At 38.4% G+C, this 27,400-nt stretch overlaps 2 protein-coding genes across 13 annotated transcripts in view; one reads left to right on the top strand and one right to left on the bottom strand.

The window, feature by feature from the left end:
* Positions 1 to 4,292: 4,292 nt before the first annotated feature.
* Positions 4,293 to 8,239, top strand: LOC127789813 (B3 domain-containing protein At2g36080-like). The gene is made up of 3 exons (XM_052318818.1): positions 4,293 to 5,257; positions 5,909 to 6,072; positions 7,478 to 8,239. Exons 1-3 carry the CDS (start codon positions 4,498 to 4,500, stop codon positions 7,526 to 7,528), a joined length of 975 nt encoding a protein of 324 aa, XP_052174778.1. The 5' UTR covers positions 4,293 to 4,497; the 3' UTR covers positions 7,529 to 8,239.
* A 953-nt stretch (positions 8,240 to 9,192) lies between these two features.
* Positions 9,193 to 27,400, bottom strand: part of LOC127789972 (uncharacterized) — a 37,609-nt gene continuing 19,401 nt past the window's right edge. For 10 of the 12 annotated variants that reach the window (XM_052319114.1, XM_052319119.1, XM_052319118.1 and 7 more), the window contains 3 exons: positions 17,831 to 17,998; positions 16,219 to 16,381; positions 11,262 to 11,787 (listed from right to left, as the gene is read on the bottom strand). In XM_052319114.1, the coding sequence (XP_052175074.1) occupies positions 11,594 to 11,787; positions 16,219 to 16,381; positions 17,831 to 17,968 (495 nt within the window). In that variant the 5' untranslated portion in view covers positions 17,969 to 17,998 and the 3' untranslated portion in view covers positions 11,262 to 11,593. The other 2 variants (XM_052319110.1, XM_052319111.1) reach the window with 2 other exon arrangements.

The following is a 27,400-nucleotide window of genomic DNA, read 5'->3' as shown; positions in this document are numbered from 1 at the left end:
TCATGAATAAGATAATCAACAATTAATATTAATTCCAAGATCCCTTATTAAAAAACTTAGATTATCATTATTACTGCTCCATCGGTGCGTATCAACCTTTGGATTGTGGTACATTGTTTTTGGTCTAAGGTACATGTCTGGACAGTAATCTTGTTACATTGCACCAATACAATCTCCAGCAGTATTAAAGGAATAAACTAGTTACTTTAAAAAAAAAATCTTCCTGATGACATAAAAACAATTTTTTTTTATAAGAAGACCGAGTCTTAGTAACAAATCTTTTAACTATTTAATCCTCAACTCAGATCTAGAATCCTCGTTAGTACACATAAATATAAAAGAATAGTATATATTATTTGTATAATAACAGCTTTAGCTGGTAGGGTAGTTTTGGGATAAATTTCACTATTAGTTTTTTTAACTTTATACTTTATAATAAATTGATTATTATACTTCAATTTTTATCACCATCATCACTAAATTTTTTTTTTTTTTAAATTAAGTCATTTTCTTTTGATTTTTAATCAAATTTTGTTAAAAAAATTGTGATAAAATTAATCTAAATAGCACAGTTATGGTTACAAAAATTAATGCTAGGTTAGCTTTTGTTAACAAAGAATTTGGCAGAAAATAAAAAGAGAGACTGAATTTAGATAGAAATCAAAATTTAGGGGTTATGGTGACAAAAATTAAAATATAATTATCAATTTGTTATAATATTTAAAATTCAAAGATTAACAGGATAATTTATCTAACAATTTTGATCTCGATTTATTAGAATTAATAGATGTGCATATCAATTACACATAGATCAAGAATGTAACATAATTCAATCTTATGTTCATGTCAACAATCTCATAACAATGAAATAACTCACCAAATTTGTAGTTTTACCTTGTAGAACTATAAAACCCTCTTTTACATCATCTACACAAATAAAACTAATAAGTATCACCATTAATACTTCATATAACTAATCGCACACACTTCGAAATTATTTAACTAATATATATATATATATATAGAGAGAGAGAGAGAGAGAGAGAGAGAGTTTATGTATGAATGTAATGTGTGCATGCACGGAAACATAAACCCAAATAGGGTCTAGAGGGGTCTAATAACACAGCTAGATACGTGTTAGAAACCAGATGGGGAGGGGGGGGGGGGGGGGGGGGGGGGGGGCGGGGGTCACTTGGGAATTGAGAAGACTCCAGTTATGGAAATGCATATTTTAACTTCATTTTTCCATTATATAAATAGGTCTCTCTCGAATGGTTTGGTTGTCTTCTTCTTCTTCTTCTTCTGCTTCTCCCACCAGCAGCAGCATTTGAAATAAAAACTGGGGAAGCCCTTTGCCTCCCCCAATGATATTGCAGATTCCTCGCCCAAACCGTGCTGCGTTGTCCTCTCTTATATATATGCTCAATAAAAACTGACCATAATTACCCAAACATCTTCATTTCTTAATGAATGCATATGCTATTATACAATCAAGTTGCAGGTTTCAAGAAATATATATTTATAATCATATTCCATCTTCAATAATTAACGTTATTCATGTATGAACATGCCCTTCCATGTTTGCTTATATAAGAATTTAGATCAAAGACACGTAATTGTCTATTAAAATCTCTTAATTAATTGTATTGTAAGTCTTCATTTCATCAAGACTCTGGTTTTTAAGTCTACCAACAAATAAATCATAAAAAATCAAAAGAAACAATGACCATCTTGATTTATATATATATACTTCACATAAGTTCTCTTACAATGAAAAAGGAGAAATGCAGTACCTTTTTAGTGGGATTTTAACTATTAAATTTACATAGTTAGGGATTCTAGTAATTAGCTAGGCGTTTACCCACAAGGAAAAGTAGAAAATGATCATTGATAAAAAAATTTGAGCACATATATAGAAATGGAAAATACCTTACCTTTGGGACCACTATAAACTATGGACTTATTGTCATTAGGAGTAAACAATTAAACCTACGACAAAACCTAGATATAGGTCACTAATGTCCCAATTTTAGCACCTCTATAGGTAGATTTTAATAGAAAGATTGAGAGTATAGACGATAATTGACTGAATTATACAATCGATTTGTAGGTTAGGCAAGATTGTTAAAATCGTAAAATAGTAAGAGGGTTTTCGATATGTAAAATCGTAAAATCGAGTGCAATTCAACTTCAAAATCATAAAATCATACCCATAAAATCAGGAGTTTAACAACCATAAGGTTAGGGTTATTTCAAGCATATATATATTATATATATATATTTATTTATAGTCATATATCTCTTCAACAATTAATTGGTTGTGTGCACCTTTTGTTTAAATTTAGTTAACAATTAATTTGATCCATTTGATATGAAAGTCATTTTATATAAATAACCTAAATTTTGGTTGTATTTTTGTGAAATAATCACATGTCTTAGTCAACTCCATTTATTAAGTTAATACCTGAAACATTAGTGTTAAAAACCAAATCGAAAATTGGAAATATCTTTTTTTTTACATACCAAAATTGAATTAAAATTTGAAAAATATATCAAAACCTAATTGTATGGATTTTAATAAAAATTATTCCATTTTAATTAGGTAATACTCGTAAAATTGTTATAAAAAGTAAAATTTGTGAATAAATAGGAGCTTATGAGGGGCCACATGGTAAAGGCCTCTATTATTGTGTGATTTCCAACATGGATGGATATATAAAAAAATCTAATCCAAACCTTTATAGCAAAGAAAGGGGTTGTCCGAATCCACCTGAAATTTTGAAGTATGTTCTGTCTGAAACTGCAACCCCCAACACACACACACACACACACACACACAGAAAAATCCTATAGATAATATAACATAAATCTTTTAAGTATGATGCTGCAGATAGAACCCAAAGTGCCAGATTAATTAATTTTACATATAAATAAATACATAAACAAATATGGACACAAGATAGAAAGAGAAAATATAAGGAGATGAGTAGAATACGTAAGAAAAAAATAATGTAAGGGAGGCTTTCTTCCTATTTCATCACCTTAGAATTTAGTGAGTTGTCAAACTGAAGTGAAATGTCACATTATGACTAATTTAATAAATATTAAATATTAAATCTAACTAATAAAATACTAACACTAATTAGGTCTGACTGAAAACCCAATAAATTCTTCAGAACATTGCCCCTTCTTCTTTTCAGTCTTCTCTTATTATTATTGGAAACACAAGGCATCTCCCTGGGAGATCATTTGATGATTTTTTTTGTTTTCTTATTTATTTATTTAATTTCAAGCGCCCAAGTCTTTTATTTATTAATATGGTCCCAATGCAAAATATAGGAATATTGGCCAATTGCAAACCCCATAAATGCTGTCATGCCATGCTCCCTCGCGGGAATAATTACTAGATTTAATCTTTCACCAATGAATCAAGCTGAGCTCTCTTTAATATAGATTTTTAATTTTTGCTAATTGATGAAACCTACAAATATTAAATTAAGAAGTCGTAGACCAGACCTTAAGGGTTGGATAATGAGGGGGCAAGTAAATGGAAGCCGCCCAATTGTATATTCCACACCCACAAAAAGTTGGGGCCGTCTGATTGAGGAATAATTAAGAGAAATCAAACAGTTTTGGGAAGTTAAAGAGTAGTCCCAAGTGATGGCATGTGCCCCATCCCAGAGAGGAGCAGGGCCAGCCGTCGGATGATGATCACGGCGTCAAGGTGGCCCCATCTCTTGATTTCCATGCCAACAGAGTAACATGGGCTGTTCCTCTTAACACCCAATTATTCACCCCCCCCTCTCAAGTCTCAATCTATCCTCCATTGTCCAGCCTTCGTATGTTTGAGTATATACCTACATCTTCCTCCCTTAGAAGTTGGAACCCCCCACCAAGTAAAATTATAATTCCATTAATGCTTTTCACTCTATTTTATCTTTTTAATTTGTTCTCTACGTTTTTCAAGTAAAAAAGAAAAAAAAATGAACATTATTGTATTATAAAATTAATTGAGTCGGTATAGGACACAAAAATATTTTCCAGCAAGATGTACGTACAAATTGATTTTGAGACCAAGGGAGGGAGGGAGGGAGGGAGGGAGACACTGGAACTTAAAATCTAAGACTCAATTTGCTTCCACCAATCACTAAGTCATAACCGTGGATGGTAATTATATATACGCAATCTATAAATATTTTGCGTGTAAATCCTCATGGAAAAAATTGTCATTTTTGATATAATAATAATTGAAGGGTTCCGTCGTCGAGGCAAAACCTTAAAGCACTATCGTACTTACATATAGTTACATTGCATCTCTCTCTCTCTCTCACTCACTCACTGTCAGCTGCTGGTAGCTAGATCAAATAGTATAGTTCCCACATCAAAACCATAATCATCACGCCTCTATCATCTACCACGCCCCTTCCCTTTCTCCGCTTCAGTTTCTTTCTTTCTTTCTACATCAACACCATCTCTCTCTCTCTCTCTCAGAAAAAAATGTCCACGAACCACTTCTCTCTGGACATTCCAGAAGCAGTCTGGTGGACACAGCAACAGCAGCAGCAAGCCTTGATGGACCCAACTCCCAAAACTACCCAATCTCCAAACACTTCTCAATTCTACCACCACCATGAATCCGCCTCCACTTCGGCGGCCTCCAACACGGCTTTCAGTTTCAATCTCAACCAAGACGACGAGGAAGAAGCGGCGGATGAGCAATTGTCGGTGGATGAGAGAGCCCAATTCCAATTCCAGGAACAACCGCAGCTCGTCGACAAAGAGCCCATGTTCGAGAAGCCTCTGACACCTAGCGACGTCGGAAAACTCAACCGCTTGGTCATCCCCAAGCAGCACGCCGAGAAGTACTTCCCGCTCGGCGGCGGGGACTCGGGGTTGCTACTGAGCTTCGAGGACGAGTCCGGCAAGTCCTGGCGCTTCCGCTACTCCTACTGGAACAGCAGCCAAAGCTATGTGCTCACCAAGGGCTGGAGCCGCTTCGTCAAAGAGAAGCGCCTCGACGCCGGCGACGTGGTCTTGTTCGAGCGCCACCGGATCGACGGCGGACGCCTCTTCATCGGGTGGAGGCGCCGCCCAGGCCCCATCGCGGCGCAAGAAACAGCCATCGACCATCCGGCCGGGGTTGCTCCGTTCAATGGCGGTGGGAATGGGTGGACCCGCGTGTTCTATTCTGCGCATCCTTATCCTTCGCACCCTCATGGGCCTCCTATTCCATACCAACCTCACTGTCTTCCTTCAGGTATCACTTTCTCTCTGCACTGCATTACACTTGGAACCCTATCTTCTTTCTTCTTTCATATATCCACACACACACATGATATTGCTGAAAAATATGAGTATATATATATATATATATATTTCTTTTATATAACATACCCATATTGAAGAGCGTGAGAAACGTATTCCAATTACTTTGGAGGCAAGGTGGTATGTAAATGCAATATCACAATTTTCTTTCTTTCTTTCTTTCTTTCTTTTTCTTTTTCTCTTCAAGAAAAAAAAACGAAAAAGGGTAAAAGGAATAATATTGTAGAAGCCTGGAATGGCAGTGAAGAAATGGCTGCTATTTCCAGGTGTAATATAATTTTTTCTAGGTCTACCCAGCAAAAACCTCAGTTTGTCTGAAAGGATAAGGCTCTATATGGCATTTGTCACACTGCAGAAGAGCAATTTTTGGAGTTTAGCAGTGAAAAGAATAGCTGGCAATAGCCATAATCCACAGTTCTTGTTATTTATGCTCTTAGCAGTATTTGCCTCTCTCTCTCTCTCTCTCTATATATATATATATATATTATATATATATATCTGTTTTAAGTATTTGTTTGGAGATGAGAAATCTGTGGGGGAAGAACACTTTGGAAATTTAGATGCACGTGTTGTTTGCTTACAGGGACAGCCCTGCAGAACCAGAATGGGAATTCCAAGAGGCTGAGACTTTTCGGAGTGAACTTGGAGTGCCAGCCGGATCAGCCCGACCCGTCCACACCCGAGCCAGGGTCCAGCCCACATACCATTATTGCCAATCTTGCCAACTCAGACCCTCGCAGGCTCATGGTTAGCTATTTTATTTAGCTATTTTATTTAATAATGTTAATTGGGGAAATATTTTTTTTATATAGAATGGTACTATTTAAGTGTGAGAAAAATATGATTTTTTTTTAGTCCTTGATGACTTTTAAAAGACAGTAGATGTGACTGGTTCAAATTTCCACAATGATTTTGTTGCTTCCTCTAATCAGACAGAACAAGTATTAATACTTAGGCTGTAGGCATTATTCTATTAATAGGGAAGTGTTTAGGGTACACGTCCGACTCTCATGTGCCTCACAAGTGGATTAATTTAAATCACGAGAACTGATAGAATCTTAATCACAATAATACAACCAGGCAAGAAATTTAAGCAAGCAACATTTTGGGTTACTTTCTTTCTCTTCAATCGTGATAGTCAATTATATTTTATTAAGTCAGGTTAGAACAGGCGACATGACATTAATAATTTTTATTAATCTTTTAAAAGTTGTGTTTTAAATCATTTTGTACATTAACTTTTTTTTTTTTTTGGTTATGTGAAATTCTTTTTTTTTTTATATAAAAAATTCTTCATAAATTTATATAATACAAGTGTGTGAAATATGTATATGTATATGCGGTACTGAGGTAGGGAAGGGGAGGGAGGTTGATGTAAATGATTGCTTTTACAGTGGCATATCTAGAATACTGTGGGTGTCCATGTTGAGATGACTTATATTGGAGTTGGGCTAGTGGTCCAGGCTAGATTTTTTTGGGAAACAAAGGGGGCCTAGCTCAATTATTTAATCAAATCCTTCCTCAGAATACCCCTTTTTGTTCTGCTAGTATAGTTAGGAAGCAACCAGCTAGGTTGGATCATGTTTCTGTTGGGACTGGAACCCGGAAAGGGCCAATCTATTAGTAGTTCAGCTCTACTGCTCATCATCATGCCTATCCATTCCATTTGTGGGGGGTTACAATAGTTTTTAGCTAGCTACATGCATTCACATTACTGATACCAACAATAATATATTTGTGAATCTCTTACCATATTTTTAAAAATGATTATTGACTAGTACAGGAAAATAAATTAAATCTTTACTCTACACAATCTCACAACCCTCGAAACAGTGTACCCACCCATCAAAAGATAATGAAATGAAGTAGCAGGTCAAATGATTTTTGGGATTGAGGTGATGAGGTAATTTAGATACCTTGGAACCATGCTATTTAAGTTCTAATTGCCATCCAAGGATAATTCATATATATATGTGTATGTATGTATGTATGTATAAATTGGCAATCTTTGTGGCAACAAGAGAGCCATCCATCCCTATCAGAAACTAAATCGTGTATGGTCCACAAAATGAAGTTTCATGAACTTGGGCTTTCATATTTGTTGCTCAATGGTGCACACTAATAATTCAACTGTATTAATTGTTTGGCACAGGAGATCAATTTCTCAGGAGATGTCAACCGGATGAGATATCACCAAGGATAGATAGAGACCTCTGGATGTGACTTCCAGGACTGGGTGGTTGATCCACCTGGAATGTCCCAAGAAAAAGCAAAAAACAAAAAAGAATGGAAAAGAAAGTAAGGCGAAAAAAAAATCCCAGAATTCAAGCCAACTTTCTCTGGCTAGAAATTAAAATGTGGGAAAAATCATCATCATCATCATTTTCTTTTTCTCCATCTCATCCCAAGTCCAGAAGGAAAGATGAAGGAAGACAACAAAGAGAAATGGGAGGTGAAAGAGACTTGAGAGAAAGGGGAAGGGATGGGGGAGAGAAGAGCCCACCATGAGAAGATAGGGCTGAGCTCATCCCTCAGCAAATGGGGGAGGGAATATGGGGGGGTTGTTGGGCAATCAAGAATCTGTATGCAAGGCTACTGTTGGGATTCTGCCTGAAGATTTTTCATGGAAGATAGAGTCATAGAGGCCTCACTCAGTGGATCACAATTATAGGGATATATATGGTGTATGGGGGTGGGTCAAGTCAGTGGACTTTTTTTTCTTTTATTTTTGCTTTCAACATGATGGGATAGATGACACATTCTCTCTACTAGTAGCCCCATATGTGTAGCTAAGATGTTTTTGGTTCATCTCATTAATTATTTGTTTTTCTTTCTACTAACTTTTTGTTATATATATATATATATGTATAAATTTTGAAATTGAGACAAAAAGTATTCTCATTGAAAATTACCCACAATCTTCAGCATGTGATGATGATCAAATGAATATAATTATAACTGCGTCTTTGGTTGTCATTTGTCATATCTATCTATCATCTTAAATTTTTGGGATTCCCATGCATAAATGAAGAGACAAAAGACATACAAGACAACTTTTTTTTTTTTTTTTAACATGTAAGTTCTGATAAGAAAATTCAATAGAGGGGAATGGGAGGGGGGATGATTAAATGATGGGAAAGAGTGTATTCAATGCAGAAAATTAATAAGCTTCAAGGAGTACTGCTACAAAGGGGAGGATGAAAAGGATCTTCTCTTGAGCAGTCCCTTTCTTATCACAAACTAGAATGACAAATCAGTCCCTTTCTAACTGTGTGTTAATGATGCATACAGCTAGGCTGCAGTACCCTAACCGGGCATCATTCCAAGCAAAAAGCTATATAATCAATTTCCACCCTAACCCAATTTCAATTTTTTTTTTTTTTTTTTTGAAATTGGGTCATGAGTGGAAATTTCAGGTAGTTAATTGCTATAATTGGTTCACTTTTTGCTTATTTTCATTTTTGTTTTTTTGGACATACTAAATTAATTGATTCTAAGCAATTGAAACGCATTAAGAATTTAAGAAAACAATTAATAAATGTCATTAGAGTATAGCTTGAGTTTTTTTTTTTTTTTTTATACACTGTAACCAGTTTTGATGCACAAGGTCCCGTTACTGCTTTTGGGTCATCAAAACAAACTGGAAAGCCAAAAAGGAGAAATCGAAATGAACAACAAAACTGAGTGGTATAACCAATACAAAATTCTTCGGCAATTTTATAGCAATGACTTAATGGTTATGTACTCCTAAGTATGGTGCTTAATGCTATAGAAACTGTATTTCTGGATAGAAAGTTCATACATAAAGCTGCAACTCCCTCATATTCATTCATTGTAAGGTAAAAGGCCTATTATAATGAATTGTACTTAACAAAATGCCAATATCATAAAAAGTAGAAAAGGAACCAGATTTTAGTACAGTAAGTAGTTGAATATAGCAAGAGTTGTGGAAAAAGGGATGGAATACTTCAGTAAAGAGCCAAATATACAGTTTGATGTTGATGAGAGAATTAGGGGAAGGCCCATAGCGATTAAGACGGGAGATAGCCCCAGCAGTTGACCCCCGGTGGCTGCCCAATGCTCAGTGGAATTCTGCAAGTGGGGAGGGTCCCCAGGCCTCACACACACACACAATTTATAGTGACCAATGAAACGGCTGACGGGACTTCACCTCTACAATGTGTTTGCTTTGCTACTATACAATGTGTGTTTCCTCCCCCAAGCACAGTGTACACATTTTAATTTCTTCCCCATCAGACCTTTTTCTCTTGTGGGTTCTTTTGCAAGTTGGAGTTCTTGGGGTCGGCCTCTCCCCCTTCCTTTCATCTTCTTTTCTACCTGAAATAGCATTGGAATCTTCGGAATTAGTTTTGTAGTAAGAGATTATAGTAACTTGTTCCACGACTAGAGTTCAACATTGTTAACGCAAGACCAAATTATAAATTTTTATGTGTTTATTTTATTCATGCGTTATGTTTACGTGTGTACATTTAAAAAATATTAACTGCAAGTTTTCATGGTTAATAATAATAAAAATGAGAAATTGCTCTAGCTAAGTCTAAGTTTGTGTTGCATCTTCTACATGTCAAAACACTCGATTTGTAACGTATTTAGTCATCATGTTATTATAGTTTATATACTTGAGGAGTGTGGATTCAGTTTTGCCTTTTTGACGATCTTTAAAGATCAATCAAATTGGGTAGGTTTTAGGAGAATTCGTATGAAATTTGTAGTCAGGCAGCAAACAGGGGACCCTCCCACAAACATTATCAGCCTGAATTAATCAAACCGAGAACACCCCCCCCCCCCCCCCCCCCCCTTCCATTCTTTCTCAACAAAAGCTGCATTATAGAATCCTTTTTTTTGGGGGGGGGGGGTGTCCAATTCCTGCTCTCTGATTACTCCATAATAATAGAAGCTACCAAAAAGGAATCTTGGTGGCTTGCCTGCAAGTCATGACCAATGATTCTTGTTGGCCTCTGCTATGGCACTAACTTATTGGGCATGGAAGATGAATCTCCAGGCGGTGCTTGCCAGAGCAGGATCTACCAGAATTGCTCATCACAAGAAACCCACAAAAAGGCACCAAATGGGTCCATTAGCAACAGAAGCCAATCCAAACAAGGTGAGGCTGGTAAGAACCTCTCGCTATAACTCCATTCCTGGGATCATCCAAATCATACAAAGCTGCTTTTTTCCCAGAAAAAGTGAGAGGCTCTGCTGCTGGGACTAAGTTACTTTACCTACCAAAAAAGCAAGAGCCAGCTTTCCATCTAGTGGCTTTGAGCCCCTTTCAGTCTTCATATATGTATGTGTGTGTGTGTGTGTGTGTGTGTGTATAATGCAGGTCATTTTCAAAGATGTGCCATTTAGTGCCTACTAACAATGCACTCAATCAAACTTCCCGTTCAATTTCAACTTATACTTGACTCACAAGTGGCCTTCCCTGTATTCCAACTAAATTCCCATGCATCTATTTCTATCAAATCTACACATGCTTGCAAACCACACATCAACATCCGTGCACAAATACTCAGACAAGACACCTAAGAATATGACGCTTTATAAAAGGAAGAGAAGACGAAAGTTAAAGCAGTCAATATCTCCATAAAAAAGAAAAAACATATTTATCCTCTCAGAAACCAATTATATGTTTTGGTAATAAAAAACAGTTGAAGAACAAACACGTTAGTTTTCATCTCTTCCCCCCCCCCCCCCCCCCCCCCTTTTTTTTTTTGGCTGAATTTTACATGGCAATTTTATAGAGGACGAAATATCCTAAAATCATAAATCCTTTACGAGCAAAAAACAGGTCCTGGCATAGATATATCTGCCTTCCTGCATCCTTTAGATTCTGTTCTTTCCCATAAAAGGCATGATTGTGAAATAACAAGATACTTCATACTTTTCCAAAGTCACCAACCTACAGAATGACAAAAGTAAAACCTAATTGAAGGTCTGAATTTTTCCCTTTCAGAAACATAATATTTGCAATTGAAAAACATAATACAAGCAAAAACACAGATATACTAGAATTACAAAATACAAAGCATTAACCAATGCAGAAAATGGATGTCCCGGATCTAAGATGATCATGAAATGTACAATAGATATCCCACATATCCATATTTTAATTAACCAACAGGAAAATATTAAAATCAGGGTAATTTCTATTTTCTTTACCAAAAACAAAATTGCCTAAAGGATGAGTTGTGTCAGAAATATCGTACAGAAAGCATTGCAAAAAAGCAGCTTGATTTGTGTCAGATCAAGTTGATTTTTTTGGGCTATCCTCTTCTCCTTGAGTTCCAGAATTTTCTTTCTTCTCCATGACTTGTTGTACACCTTCTTTATACCCTTCTATGAAGCTTTTCAGTGCATCTCTATATGCAGAAGCTCTAGTCATGTACACCCTCTGCAATGCGGGCTTAAGAGTCTCCATCCCCCCTCTGGCAGCAATGGCTTAATTGTTCCCAACAAAAGATACTATAAGATGTCAGCAATGAATACAAATAGAAGAGAAGTTCAAAGCCCAAAAGCAATATAAATTTGAGAACAAACTGTTCTTCCAAACATGCACCGAGTAAAAATTAAACATAGGATTTAGAACAACAGAATGATTGCCAATGGAACAATGCTCATCATGCCTTTCAGTAACAAGAAGAGTGCTGGTTGTTTCAGTAACAAGTAAGAAGAGTGCTAGTATCATTCTTCACCATCTACACATTATACAGCTATACAACAACAACATATCCAGCCTTTATCCCACTATGTGGGGTCAGCTACATGAATTCTAGACTTCCATGTATTTCTGTCTTTTGTCATATCCTCATTTAGATCCATATATTTCATATCAAATTTTAATGTCTCTCCCAAAGTCTTCTTGAGTCTACCTCTACCTCTTTTTGTGACTAATTGTTCCATTTCATCAACTCTCCTCACAGAAGCGTCTCTTAATCTCCTTCTCACACGACCAAACCATCTTAGTCTAGTCTCTCTCATCTTCTCCTCGATTGGCACTACTCCTACCTTATTACGAATAACTTCATTTCTAATTTTATCCTTTCTTGTATGTCCACACATCCATCTTAACATCCTCATCTCCGCTACACTCGTGTTTTGCTCATGCTGGTATTTGACTGCCCAACATTCTGAGCCATACAGCAAGACTAATCTTATAGCTGTCTTATAAAATTTTCCTTTCAATTTTAATGGGATTTTACCATCACATAACACCCCCGATGCATTTCTCCATTTTAGCCAACCTGCCTTAATTCTATGTGCGACATCCTCATGGATTTCTCCATCTTTTTGAATCACTGATCCCAAATATCGAAAATAGTCTTTTCTTTGTAAGATTTGGTCTTCTAATTTTATTATAACATCATCCACTCTTGCATTTTTACTAAATTTGCATTCCATATATTCTGTTTTCTTTCTACTTAATTTAAATCCCTTAGATTCTAAATTATTTCTCCACAATTCAAGCTTAGTGTTCACCCCTTCTTTTGTTTCATCCACCAACACTATGTCGTCTGCAAATAGCATACACCATGGCACATCTGTCTGAATATCTTTAGTGAGTTCATCCATTACTAGGGCAAATAAGTATGGACTTAGTGCAGAACCTTGATGCAGTCCTATTGTAGTTGTCAATGGTTCAGTATCCCCTCCGCATGTTCTGACCCTTGTCTTTACACCATGATACATGTCCTTAAGGGCTTGTATATAGGCTATTTTAACTCATTTCTTCTCTAAAACCCTTCATAATACTTCTCTAGGGACCCTATCATAGGCCTTTTCTAGATCTATACACACCATATGTAGGTCCTTCTGATGATCTCGATACCTTTCCATTAGACGCCTCAGTAAATATATAGCTTCCATTGTTGACCTACCAGGCATGAAACCAAACTGATTTTCTAACACCTTTGTTTCCTTTCTGAGCCTCTGCTCTATTACTCTCTCCCAGAGTTTCATGGTATGACTCATTAACTTAATTCCTCTATAATTTTCACAGTTTTGAACATCTCCTTTGTTCTTGTATATATGAACCAAAGTACTCTTCCTCCACTCATCTGGCATCTTTTTTGATTTAAGGATGGCGTTAAATAGTTGCGTTAGCCAGGAGATGCCCTCTTCTCCCATACATTTCCATGCTCTATTGGTATATTATCTGGTCCCACTGCCTTATGATTTTTCATCTTTTTTAATGCTTGCCATATTTCATTTGAACTTATGCGTCAATAGAATGTGTAGCTCACATTCCCTTCGGAGTTACTAAGATGTCCCAACCTAACTCTTGTGTCACCACCATCATTGAATAATTTTGTGAAATACTCCTTCCATCTCTCCTTAATCGCTCCCTCATTTACTAAAACATTTTGATTGTCATCTTTTATGCATTTCACTTGATTTAAATCCCGTGTTTTTCTTTCTCTTGCTTTAGCTAATTTATATATATCCCTTTCTCCATCTTTTGTATCAAGTCGTTTATATAGATTCTCATATGCTTTTGACCTTGCTTCACTAACAGCTTTTTTTGCTGTCTTTTTTGCTTCTTTATAATTTTTTTTATTTTCTTCATTATTGCATTGATATACCGCCTTATAGCAAGTTTTCTTATTTTTAATTTTCAATTGTACCTCTTCATTCCACCACCAAGACTCCTTAAGGTTAGGGGCTATACCATTTTTCTCTCCAAGGACTACATTTACCGTGCTTCTCAGAGCATTAGCCATTTCTTTCCACATTTGGTTTGTCTGTCTGTCTTTCTCCATTCCATTCCCTTCTACCCCCTTAATTTTTCTTTGAAGATTAGTTGTTTCTCCCCTTTTAAATTCCACCACCTGATTCTTAGATTTTGTTTCATGTGATTTTTTCTCTTCCAATTTCTTACTTGGACGTTAAGTACTAGAAGTCTATGTTGAGTAGTCAAACACTCTCCCGGTATCACCTTACAATTCCTACAACATAACCGATCCTCTTGTCTCATGAGGAAATAATCTATTTGGGTGCTTGAGGTGATATTTTTATATGTGATTAAGTGTTTGTCTCGTTTTTTGAACCTAGTATTGATTATAATGAGCCCATATGCCATAGCAAAATCTAGGATAGATTTACCCTCATTATTAATTTCCCCGAATCCATACCCTCTGTGTACCTCTCTATATCCGTTTCCGTCTCTACCCACGTGCCCATTTAAGTCACCTCCTATAATCACTTTCTCTCATCTTGGTATCATTTGTATGAGTCCCTCTAGATCCTCCCAGAATTTTGCTTTTATCTCATCACCTAACCCCGCTTGTGGTGCATATGTACTAAAGATATTCATAGTCATTCTTCCTAGACTAATCTTCACCATAATAATCCTATCCCCTATTCTCTTTACATCCACTACCTCATCTATTAAGCTTTTATCCATAATAATCCCCACTCCATTTTTCGCTCGATCAGTTCCTGTGTACCATATTTTATATTCAGCTTCTGATAAAGTTTTTGCTTTTTTCCCTACCCATCTCGTCTCTTGAAGGCACATAATATTAATTTTTCTCCTAATCATCACATCCACCACTTCCATAACTTTGCCTGTTAATGTTCCTATGTTCCATGACCCAATCCTTAATCTATGATTTTGTTTTTGGCCTTGACTTTGAATTTGATTTTGTTTTTTATTTTGATTTTGGTTTTGGTTTTGGTTTTGATTTTGGTTTTGATTTTGGACTAGCTTCTTTACCCACATTCGTCCAAGCAAATGCGGGAACCCTTGCTCATTTATCAATACATCCGGGCGCCGATGCAGTGGCCCTAGCTCACTTGTCACTACACGGGGGCAGTGTAGCACGTCGCTATGAAGCGTTACGCCCACGCCCAAACGATTTTTCATAATTTGTCTAGAGTTCATGTTTTGGATCCGACTAAGTTTTACGTTGGCTGTCGGCTACCTAACACAACCCTCCTCCTTTGAGTCAACAACTAATGAAACAAGTATTTTTTGAAACTTGAACACAAAGAAAGTTTGATTATTACAACAAAGAATTGGAGCACTAATACACCAAACTATAGCATACCTGTATTGACAGGTGGTACAGAAGGAGCAATGCAAAGCTAAAATGTAAATCAGATTTACCAACAGTCTTTCACCAGCAACAATCTTTCAGAAACAGATTATGAAGAAAGATGAGCCTATTGATGCAGTCCAATATGATTGGGACCAACAAGATAACTAATAAAGTCATTAGTTTTGTGTGGTTACTGGTTAAGATTCTTTCCTTATTTATTTTTTCTTTAATGCAATTTTATGAGAATTTATAATAGATTACATAATAAAATCTTAAGTTGTATTAGATTACCATATTAGGTAGGATTAGTTTTAAAAGAGTTTTGGGTGTTTTATGAAAGTCTATAAATATGGCATGTAATTCAAAATTAGGGTTTTGACAATGAATAGAAGTTAAATATTTTGGAAAAACTTTGAGCTCTCTCCCCCCTTCTTCTTTCGTTCTACCCACTTCTCCGCACTCTCTCTTTTCTTCCTCTCTTTCCTATATTTTTCTTCACTTGCTGGATTCCTTTTTATTTGTGCTTCTTTCTTCTGTTCATTGCTCTGAGATTCTTATTTGTGGGTGCCTCAAATATTAAGACCAGGAAATATGGTTAGATTTCCAGCATGTAATATTCATACTCCCATGCACCAATAGAATATTATCTCTACAAAAAGAACTATACCAGAAAATATCTTGCCAATTTAAATGAGAAGAGTTTTTTAGGCATAAAGAATGACCATCATAAACTTAGCCGCCCCCCCCCCCAAAAAAAAAAAATCACTAACATAGCATGCACAATGTCACATATAGTGACTTTGAGTGGGAAAATCTGGTAGAGGTTTCTCACCAAGATCCTCCAATGTGGAGGGTTCTTTCTCTTTAGTTGCACCATTTACTTCATTAGGCTTTTCTTCACCATCATCATACTTTTTATAATCATTTGGCCGAAGATCAGGGCCAATATCTCTTACCCAGCTAGCAGCATAAAGTCTTGATGCTTCTTTCAGCACCTAAGCACAAATAAGGTTATTTACTTCTTAGTAAATGCATTATCTCAATTGAAGCTCATGTGTGGGAGAAAGTCATCTCTGTAATCCTAATTGTACAAAATAATTTAAACAAATTGCACTTTAGTAAAAATGGAAAAAAAAAAAGTATACAAGAATCTTTGAGCAATTAATGAATGCACCATTAAACAAATACTAACAATAATAATTGTCCAAAAATTTGATTTTGCAGATAAATTGTTTTAACAGGCCAGCTAAGACCTAGCACATACTGTAATCCTAACAAAATGAACCAAGTAAGCTAATATTATCAGTCAAGGCCCTCAAGAAAAAAGGTACAAGAGGTATGGGTTGTCACGACCCTAGGGTTTCCTAGGGTTTAGAATGGGATTTTGGAGGAATTTGAAGAAAGAACAGAATGGAGGGAGAAATTGAGAATAGAAAGTGTCATGTCATAGGCAAAAGCCCATTAAAAGCCCAAAATCCCAAAATAACTTTTTGGGCTAAAAAGCGTAAATTTCCCATATGCGGGGGATCCCACACAAATGTGAAAACTAGATAATTCAAACATTCAAAAATCCCTCCGAATATCCCAAGAAAAGAACAAGCAATTATTCATAAAAAAATCTAATTCTAAAAGGATTTCGAAATATTGGGATAAACATCAACCATAAGAATCTTAATCCTAGTCAGATTAGAAAAAATCATGGTAAACGTTATTTGTAAGAATCCTAATTCTAACAAGATTAGGAAAAGTCAAGATAAACGTTATCTACAATAATCTTAATCCCGGATTAATTAAAATTACTCCATATCCTGGAGTGTTTGTGCGAGGACCTCCTCGAACCCTTTGATTGTTTTCTTTTTTGCAGATTTAGACAGTTTGACGACGACGTTTCCAATTAAATAAATTTATTATTGTATCTATGTAACAACAGAAAGGAAAGGATTTAGACAGATAGAGAGGAAGAGATAAGAGTGAGAGAGAAAACATAATGATTCATTCAATTAATCGATAGCCCCTATTCTCCATTCAACAACCTATTTATAGGTTGTGCAGTTATCACCCAACTAACAAACTAACAACTCAAGTACCACTACACACTAAGAAAAATATAAACAAGAAACAATTATAATTAATGCCCATGGGGTGATGACATGGGTGTCCAGCTTATTACTCATAACTCAATGCCATCATTACCTTCTTTTCCTTTCAAATAACTGTCTGTCACACCATTCTATTTCTTATGTATATAACTTTATTAAAACCTAAATGAAAATGTATCATTGATGGATTTTCATGCCAAAATGCTAAATTAAAAACACCATGTGTAGTACCAAAAGAAAACTAAAGTAAAATAAGACATGTATGTAGTCCATACCATAATGAGATGTGGACCAGAGCACATATCACTGACCATGAGAAAGATAAGAACAAAACAGAACACTCACAAGATATCGCTCTTCCCAAGTTAATTTCCGACGCTTTTTGATGTGAGGTGGATCAGGCAAAGATGAAGGGAAGGCAATTTCTTTGAGATCATAGCGAACATAATCATATGCTTTTCTCAATACAACCTTCAGCTTCATTCTCAATGCCTGAATCACCTAAAGCATACCCTGCAAACAAGAGGATCCAATGTAAATGTATGTCTTCTATGCATTTTAATTTGATAAAAAGATTAATGTTAACATGCTTACAATGTTGATCACATAATTTGTCAAAGAAGAAATGCTTGTTCATCATGGAAAAAATTTAAAAAAAAAAAAAAAATTCCTTGAATGATGGACACATAATTCAAAATGATAATTGAGTGAACAAGAACAAGGGGCCAAACAGTTAGGTATCATTGTAAAAAATTCTCTCTTTTCTCTCCAAAACAATGGAAAAACCGAGAAAAAGCATCTTTGCAGAGAACAATTTCAAAAAATGTTCTGAAAAGCAGTAATTTTAAATAAATCATTCTAATACTGAATTTTCAAAAACTAAGTTATAGAAAATCAAAACAATAGGAAAAAGGTCTTCATTTAAAACTTTCCAAGTACAGCATTGTCATGTCTAACAGATCTAACAAGGATATCTCGAGAATTCCACAAGGAATTCTGGAGAGTTATGTAGGAGACTTGATTGGAGAAGCAGAAGAAAGAGAGAGAGCGAAAGAGAGAGAGAAAGAGAAGGAGATTAAGAGGGAAATTTGAGATTCAATTCATTCATGCCCTCCTTGGATGAGATCAGACTCTATTTATACTGATCTTCCCTCAACAACTGAAATTCTCCCGCCTAAGTACAACTTATATCCTAACTACCAGCGCCACTTGCAACAAGCATGTGCGTATTTAGTTATTTTGTTTCACTCCTACTCTCCCGAGTTACACTTAGTCATTTAGGCGGTACGTGACAATTACCCACCCCTTGAGGAATTTCTTATCCTCAAGAAATACAAAGTAAACTTGTTGCCCTAGGGAATTGCTTGAGCAAGCCCGGAAGATACTCCCACGTGTTGTTATCCGTGGGCAAATGGTGCCATTTGACCAGCACTTGAATTAGGGGCGCCCCTTCTAATAGATCACCCTTCTGTCGAGGATAGCTTCTGGCTCAACCGTAGGCTCCTCGCTCCAGTTTCCAACGGGTAGTTTAAGGCTTGCCGGTTAGCCCCCCACGTATTTCTTTAGTAAGGACATGTGAAATACTGGATGAATTTGAGAATTTTTCAGCAGTTGGAGCTTATAGGCTACTTTGCCCACCCTTGCTAAGATGGGAAAAGGGTCGTAGTATCTTGGACTTAGCTTCGTTATTGGCTCATCTGTTATGGCTTTAATCTGAGGAAATCGGAGCTTTAGGTACACTTCTTCTCCTACTGAAAACTCCCTTTCGCTCCTTCCTTTGTCCGCTTGCTGTTTCACCATGGCTAGGTCCCTCTTTAGCTATTGTAGTAACTATTGCCTCTACTGGAGGTGGTCATCCACTGCTGCAACATTAGTTAACGCAAGTGGTATCGATAGTAGGGGGGTTTGTACCCAAAGAGGGCTTCAAACGGTGACATCTTGATGGAACTTGGTCTGTCCATCCGTTTGAGGGTTGTAGACAGATGGCATGTTAGCCTGGTTCCCATTGATTTCAGTAATGTCTGCTAAAAAGCCTGGTAAATACTTTATCCCGATTTGATATGATAGTTCTAGGAACCCCATGTAGCTTGATGACTTGATCAAGGAACACCCGTGTGTTACAACCTAAAGTCGGGCCAAGGGTGTGATTGTAATTAGTAGGCGCGGGGGGTAAAGTTGTTAGTAGACGAATACATATAACAACACCCTGCAGCACCTTGCGGTTATAGCTATAAGCCACTTGTACTTGGGCAATGTAACTAATGGCAGCCTATAAAAGGTAACAGGTGTCGAGGATGGGAATTATGAATGAATTGGAGATAATTCTTTCCTTCTCCAAATTTTGTTCCCTCCAATATCTCTCTCAATTTCTCCCTCCATTCTATTTCTCTCTCTCCCACTCAATTCAAATTTCCACGGCTACTTAAATTACCGAATTGTGCAAGCCTCAAATTCAAGGCTTAACATTTTGGTATCAGAGCCAGACGTCCTCGGAGATTAGCGAAGGAAATCATTCGAGCAGGTTCAATGGCGGGAGTACCGATAAGGGGCCTCAATTCTCACGTTAGTAATCATACGCCCATGCCTCACTTGGAGACCCCTATGTTTGACAGATCCAAGCCGAGGTGGTGGATCCGTAGGTGCGAGAGGTTTTTTTAATTATATAATGTGCCTGAGATCTAGAAGGTGACCATGGCAGCAGCGTATCTCAATGATACTGCCGACTCCTGGTATCAAGGATGGACCAAGGCAAGGGAAGTGGAGGTGGCATAGAATGATTTTGTGGAAGAGTTGTGTGTGAGGTTTGGGGAAAAGAATTTGTCTGATGTGATTGAAGAATTCAAGATGTTGAGACAAATAGGATCGGTGGTGGAATACTTAGATAAATTTGAAGAGATGCAAGCCTTACTGTGGAATACACAACCACACCTCACAAAACAGTACTTTGTATCCAATTTCGTGAGTGGCCTGAAGGGAGAACTACAGTCCATGGTCAAGATGATGATGCCCACTATTGTTAAGCAGGTGGCAGAAAAGGCCAAATTATAGGAATTGACATTGGAAGCCATTTTTGGCAAAGGCAAGGCGTGGCCTAAGGGTAACATGCATTCCCCACAATCTACGAGGATGAATGCGAGGGGAATGAGTACCGGATTAACCTTGGGACCTCCGAGAACAAATCATAACGGGGCCAGAGGGACTACCATGGAGCAGAGAAGACAGTTGGGACTCTGCTACAAATGCGGTGATAAATATGGCCCAAACCATCAATGCAAAAGGCAGTTATTTAAAATGGAAGGCAAAGAAGAAGGAGAGGATGATGACGTAGGAGAAGATAACGAAGGAGTGGTAGAAATGGAGGAAGCAGAAGGAGAAAATGAAGGAGGAGAAATATCATTCCACGCTCTCAAATGGGAGCCTACGGGGAAAATCATTAAGGTGATGGGACAAGTGGGGAAAAGGAAGTTAATGATCCTTATAGACAGCGGTAGCAAACATAGCTTCATAAGTGAAGCCACAACTACAAACCTGAGGTGTGAATTGAGGGCCACTACCCCATTGTCTGTCACTGTAGCAAACGGTAACCGAATGTACAACCATTACAGGTGTGCTGACTTCAAATGGCTCATGTATGGGAAAGAGTTTGCAATGGATCTGAGGGTCCTAGAATTGGGAGGATACGACATGGTATTGGGAGTCGATTGGATAAGGACGGTTAGTCCTCTAACATTTGATTTCAACAAACTGGAAGTCACGGGGGAGGTGGATGGTGAAAAATCAACCCTAGTAGGAAGTTTGGAAATGGGGAAATGCAAACTCATCTCGGGAAAGCAACTACAAAAATTATGGAAGAAGAGCAAAGTTCAAATCTCTCAGTTATTCTGTATTCAAGCCAGAGAGATAATAGAAGAAGAAGATCAAATCAAGGGTGACCAGGGAAAGTTGACAGTGGCAGGCACACTGCCCCCAAATGAGGCAACTCCACCAGACTCCCTCCATATACTCTTGACTGAATTTAAGAATTTGTTTGCTGAACCTACCTCACTTCCCCCTAATCGAAACCTAGACCATTCCATTCCTCCTAAACCTAATTCTGAGCCTATTAATGTCAGACCTTACCGTTATTCACCTGTGCAAAAATCTGAGATCGAAAAACAAGTGAAACAAATGCTCTCAACCTCCCTAATTCAACCCAACCAGAGCCCATTTGCTTCTCCGGTCCTATTAGTCAAAAAGAAGGATGAGACCTAGCGGTTTTGTGTGGATTACCACCAGTTAAATGACCTCACTATCAAGAACAAATTCCCTAACCGATCATAGAAGACCTGATGGATGAGCTACATGGAGCAACTATCTTCTCTAAACTAGACCTAAGATTGAGGTATCATCAAATACGCATGCACCCCAAGGATATCTCGAAAACAACCTTCTGGACCCACCAAGGCCTTTATGAATTTGTGGTAATGCCCTTCAGGCTTACCAACGCCCCTGCCACTTTTCAAGCCCTAATGAACCAACTGTTTGCACCCTACCTCAGAAAATTCATACTGGTGTTCTTTGATGACATCCTCATATATAGCCCTGACCTAAAGCTACATCTAAACCACCTAAGGACAGCCTTTCAGATCCTTAAATTCAATCAATTGTATGTTAAAATGTCTAAGTGTTTGTTTTCCAGGAAAGAAGTGGAATACTTGGGACACTTAATTTCTGGAGAAGGTGTTAGTACAGACCCAAAAAAAATATCGACAATGACAAATTGGCCAAGGCCTTCCACGATGAGGGAATTGAGGGGTTTCCTGGGATTGACAGGGTATTACCGGAGGTTTGTCTATCATTATGGGGTAATTAGCAAGCCTCTTACAAAATTGCCAAGAAAGATATATTCCAGTGGAGCCCAAAGGCAAAAGTAGTGTTCACAACACTAAAAAAGGCCATGACTCAAGCTCCGGTCTTAGCTCTGTCAAACTTCTCAAAAACTTTCGTGGTGGAAACTGATGCTAGTGATTTAGGGGTGGGTGCAGTGCTCATGCAAGAGGGAAGGCTGTTAGCCTACATCAATCAAGCCTTAACCCAAAAGCATATGGGATTAAGTGTTTACGATAAGGAGTTATTAGCAGTTTTGGTGATAGTAGATAAATGGAGGCATTACTTGGAGGGTAACCATTTCGTAATAAAGACCGATCATGAGAGCCTTAAATACTTGTTACAGCAAAGGCTACACACCCAATTGCAGAAAAAAAGGGTATCCAAGCTGCTTGGGCTGGATTATACCATACACTACCAGCAAGGAAAGGAGAATAAAATGGTTGATGCACTCTTGAGAAGGGAAGGAGAGGTCTGTTGTAATGCCATCACTACCGTAATACTGAATTGGGTGAAGGAGATTACTAACAGTTATCAACAAACTGAATGGCTTAAAGAATTACAAGAGCAACTGGTCATGGATCCAACGGGGAGTAGGGGATACTCACTATCAAAAGGATTGATCAGGTACAAGGGCAGAATAGTAGTGGGAAATGATCCAAGTGTAAAAAGCAGAATTCTTAAATCCCTCCATGATTCACCCTTGCCAGCCATTCAAGAATTCGAGCTACTTATCACAAAGTTAATCAACTTTTTTTTTTTACTAGGGTTAAAGAAGGAAGTAGTGGGGTTTGTGTTAGCTTGCCCTATCTTCCAGAGATGCAAACATGAGCATGTGACATTACCAGGTTTATTACAACCACTAGCAATTCCAGAACAGGCTTGGGAGGGGTATCTATGGATTTTGTTGAAGGGTTACCTAAGTCGGAGGGCAAGGATGTCATAATGGTGATTGTGGACAGATTAACCAAATTTGCTCACTTTGTGAGCCTCACTCACCCGTTCACAGGCCAGGAGGTAGCAAGGCAATTCTTAGACAGTGGCAAAGATACATAGGGTCCCTAAGACAATAGTGTCCAACCGAGATAAGATCTTTACCAGCCACTTTTGGCAAGAGTTGTTTAAAGGGTTGGGAGTAAGGTTACACATGTCCACAAAGACAGATGGACAAACAGAAACAGTAAATCAGTGCTTAGAGTCCTATCTAAGATGCATGTGCTTTGCCAAGCCAAGAAGTTGGAGTCGATGGCTATCTATGGCACAATGATGATACAATTCTAACTACCACAGTGCCCTAAAGAGGTCTCCATTTGAAGCACTATTTGGGTACAAAGCTCCCACCCTACCTGCCCTGATGAATGCACTCAGCACTATAGCGACAGTAGAGGACTATCTACAACAACGTGAGAAGATGACACAGCTATTGAAGAAGGAGCTTATAACAGCTCAAAACATAATGAAGGAAACAGTGGATAAGGGAATAAGTGTCCGGGAATTCAGTGTGGGGGACAGAGTTTACCTGAAAGTTAAAAGATTTCTCCAACACTCCTTCTCAACAACCTCAGTATCTAAACTGAGCCCTAAGTATTTTGGGCCCTATAGAGTACTGGCCAAAATAGGCAAGGTAGCTTATCGGCTACAATTGCCTGAGGGGAACACTAATCATCCAGTGTTCCATGTATCGCTGCTTAAAAAAGCAGTGGAACCGACAGCTACAACCAGCCAGACACTCCCCACGGTGGATGAGGATCAGGAGGTAACTATAGAGCCCCAAGCTATCATGGATAAGAGGATTACTTACAAGGATACACTACCCTTAACAGAAGTACTTGTCCAATGGAGCCACCTACACCCGAACAACACTACTTGGGAGTACCTTCCAGAATTGCTGAAACATTACCCCAGGGTAGCTCATCTCTTATCCTTTCTTGGGGACAAGAAAGGCTTCAACAGGGGGAAAATTTGTTACGACCCAAAGACGGGCCAAGGCTGTGATTGTAATTAGTAGGGGGGGAGGGGGGGTAAAGTCGTTAGTAGAGCCTTGCGGTTATAGCTATAAGCCACTTGTACTTGGGCAATGTAACTAACGGCAGCCTATAAAAGGTAACAGGCGCAAAGGATGGGAATTATGAATGAATTGGACATAATTCTTTCCCTCTCCAAATTATGTTCCCTCCAATCTCTCAATTTCTCCCTCCATTCTATTTCTCTCTCTCTCTCACTCAATTCAAATTTCCACGACTACTTAAATTATCGAATTGTGCAAGCCTCAAATTCAAGGCTTTACATGCAACTTCCTGAGTGGTGTAAGGATGAGATAGGCCGATGAAGTGGGTAAACTTCGTAAATTTATCAACCACCACCAATATACAATCTCTACTCTCTGATCTGGACAGTCCTTCAATAAAATCCATGGAAACACTCTCCCACACTTGTCCCGAAATGCCTAAGGGTTGAAGTAACCTCGGTGTGGCCACAGTTTCATACTTGCACCTTTTGCAAGTGTCACGAGTCATTACAAATTGAATTATCGTCTCCTTCAACTTAGGCCCAAAGAATAGTTGTTTTACCTCGTGGTAAGTGTTCTAAATTCTTGAGTGCCCTCCCAAGGGGAACCCATGTAGAGCCTGGAGAATCTTGTCTTTCACCTGCTAGCAGTCTCCAATCACTATCCTTCCTTTATACCGTAGCACCCCATTATGTAGTGTGTATCCCTTTCTGCTGTTAGGATCCAATACCAACTGCTCTATAATCCTTTTGATTTGATCATCTGAATCATAGCTGCTGGCCACCTCCTAGTACCACTCCTATATTAATGTCGTGATGGCTACTACCTCTCCTTCTCCTGACATCACGATAAACTATCTGCCACCACATTGTCTTTCCCTTTCTTATATTGTATAATGTAATCAAGACCCATCATCTTAGCCATACCTTTCTTTTGTAGCTATGTGTGGAGTTTCTGTTGCAGCAGGTACTTCAAACTCTGGTGGTCAGTCCTGGTCACAAATTGGCTACCCTCCAGATAGTATCTCTACTTTTCCACCGCCATTAAGACTGCTACAAACTCTTTCTCGTAAATGCTCAATCCCACATGCCTTGGAGCAAATGCTTGGCTAGGGAATGCTATGGGTCTGCCCTCCTATGTCAATACAACACCTGCACCATTATCACACGCATCGATCTCAACCATAAAGGTCTTGCTAAAGTTTTGTAATCCCAATACCGGTGCCTTGCTCATTGCTTGCTTCAACTACTCAAAAGTTGCCTCGCCTTCTGGCCCTCATCTAAACCCTTCCTTCTTTAGCAGTTGTGTTAGGGGTCTACTTATCACCCCATATCCCTTCACAAACCTCTTGTAGTACCCAGTCAGGCCTAGAAATCCTCTTAATGCTTTGAGGGTGGTAGGTCTGGGCCATGCCTACATGGCTGCCACCTTGTGCGGATCAGTGCTAACCCCCCTTTCGGATATAATATAGCCCAAGCATTCGACTTGTCTTTGAGCAAATGAGCACTTTGACTTCTTAATGTACAATTGGTTGACTCTAAGGATCTCAAAAGTAGCCTTGAGGTGTGTAAGGTGTTGGTCAAAAGAATGGCTATACACCAGTATGTCATCGAAAAATACAAGGATAAAGCTCCTTAGGTGCGGTTCAAATATCTGGTTCATTAAGAATTGGAAGGTAGCTGGAGCGTTGGTGTAATAGCTAGGCGCCAGGCGGCGCCCATGCACGCGGCCGCGCGCAGCCATGCGGCCAAGGCGCCAGGCGCGCGCCCCTGGCCGTGCCGCGTGGGTGGCCATGCACCACCCACCCCTTCTCCCTTGCTGCCACGTGGTAGCATGAGGGAGGCCCCTGGCAGCCCAAATTTTCCCCCCTTGGCCGATTCCTCCTCTTCTGGCGCCTATAAATAGCAGTGATTTCACTATTGAAATGCTCTGTAATTTTTAACGTGCCGAAACTCTGCCCGTGTGTGTACGCGAGGCATAAAAATGTTTTAAATTTATTTAATAGTGTCATTTGTAAAGCAGTCGCTTGTTTAGCTGAATTAATTAGCGATGTAGCGGCGATAATTAAAATTGACTGCGCGTTTAATTAAATTATTTTACGATTGTATAAGAAATTGGAACATGAAACCAATGTGCAGCACGAGATTAACGCGTGGTAAGGTTTAATATGGTTTGCGTGTAAATTTATTTTGGCATGGCTTGTAATAGACTATGGGAGAAGTGTCTAGGCATGGGGTTGTAGATTTAGGCCGTGTGAGTCTCGAGATGGGGTCCTAAATGAAATCAGTGGAGCCACCAAAATCCGGTTTAGGGTGAGGTGGACAGGCCAGCATGCATGATGCACTTCACATTATTCTATAATTGTCATGTATTTTAATTTACTGCAACTCATACCTGTATTTTTCCACTAACCCAACAGGTGGCTCGGGATCCGAGAAAGGAAAGACGGTACTGATAGAAGAGTCGCCAGTTGACAGTGACTATTAACCGTGGGAGTGTGGGTTAACCCCAAATGTTAATATTGTAATACAACTGTTGTGTGTTAACTGTGAGTGTCGGATATGGTTTAACCTAAAGTAAGCTGGAACTAGTTAAGGTTCCCACTATGAGTAAACCCAATAGGGTAGGGAACTTGTACCTGTCGGCTACGGCCAAAAACTGAGATATGTTTAATTATGTTTGGTGGTTGAAGTAATTTATTGGGCTTGTGATATTTGTTTGGAATTGGATTTATGCTCCAAGGGCCTAATCAGGCACGAGGCTCGGGTGAGTTTCCGCTACCCTTGCAATTTACTCCGAGCTCTCGTCCGATTGAAGGCGACGAAGCCTGGACCTCACCCAGGGCGCTCATATTATTTTAAAGATTTATGTTGACAGGGGCATAACCGTCCTTCGAGTTTGGCCGGGGTTGTAATGTAGGTTATGGTGGCACCCGTTAGTGGAACCGGGGCGTCACAGTTGGTGAGGCCAAAAGGCATTATTAAGTGTTAGAAATTAGGACACAATAGGATCGTTTTTGAACAATTCTCTCACCCTCACCT

This window comes from Diospyros lotus, chromosome 14, assembly GCF_014633365.1.
Source record: "Diospyros lotus cultivar Yz01 chromosome 14, ASM1463336v1, whole genome shotgun sequence".
In the NCBI taxonomy this organism is placed as follows: domain Eukaryota; kingdom Viridiplantae; phylum Streptophyta; class Magnoliopsida; order Ericales; family Ebenaceae; genus Diospyros; species Diospyros lotus.
The sequence above is the reverse complement of the archived record's forward strand: the minus strand, read 5'-3'. Positions and strand labels throughout refer to the sequence as shown.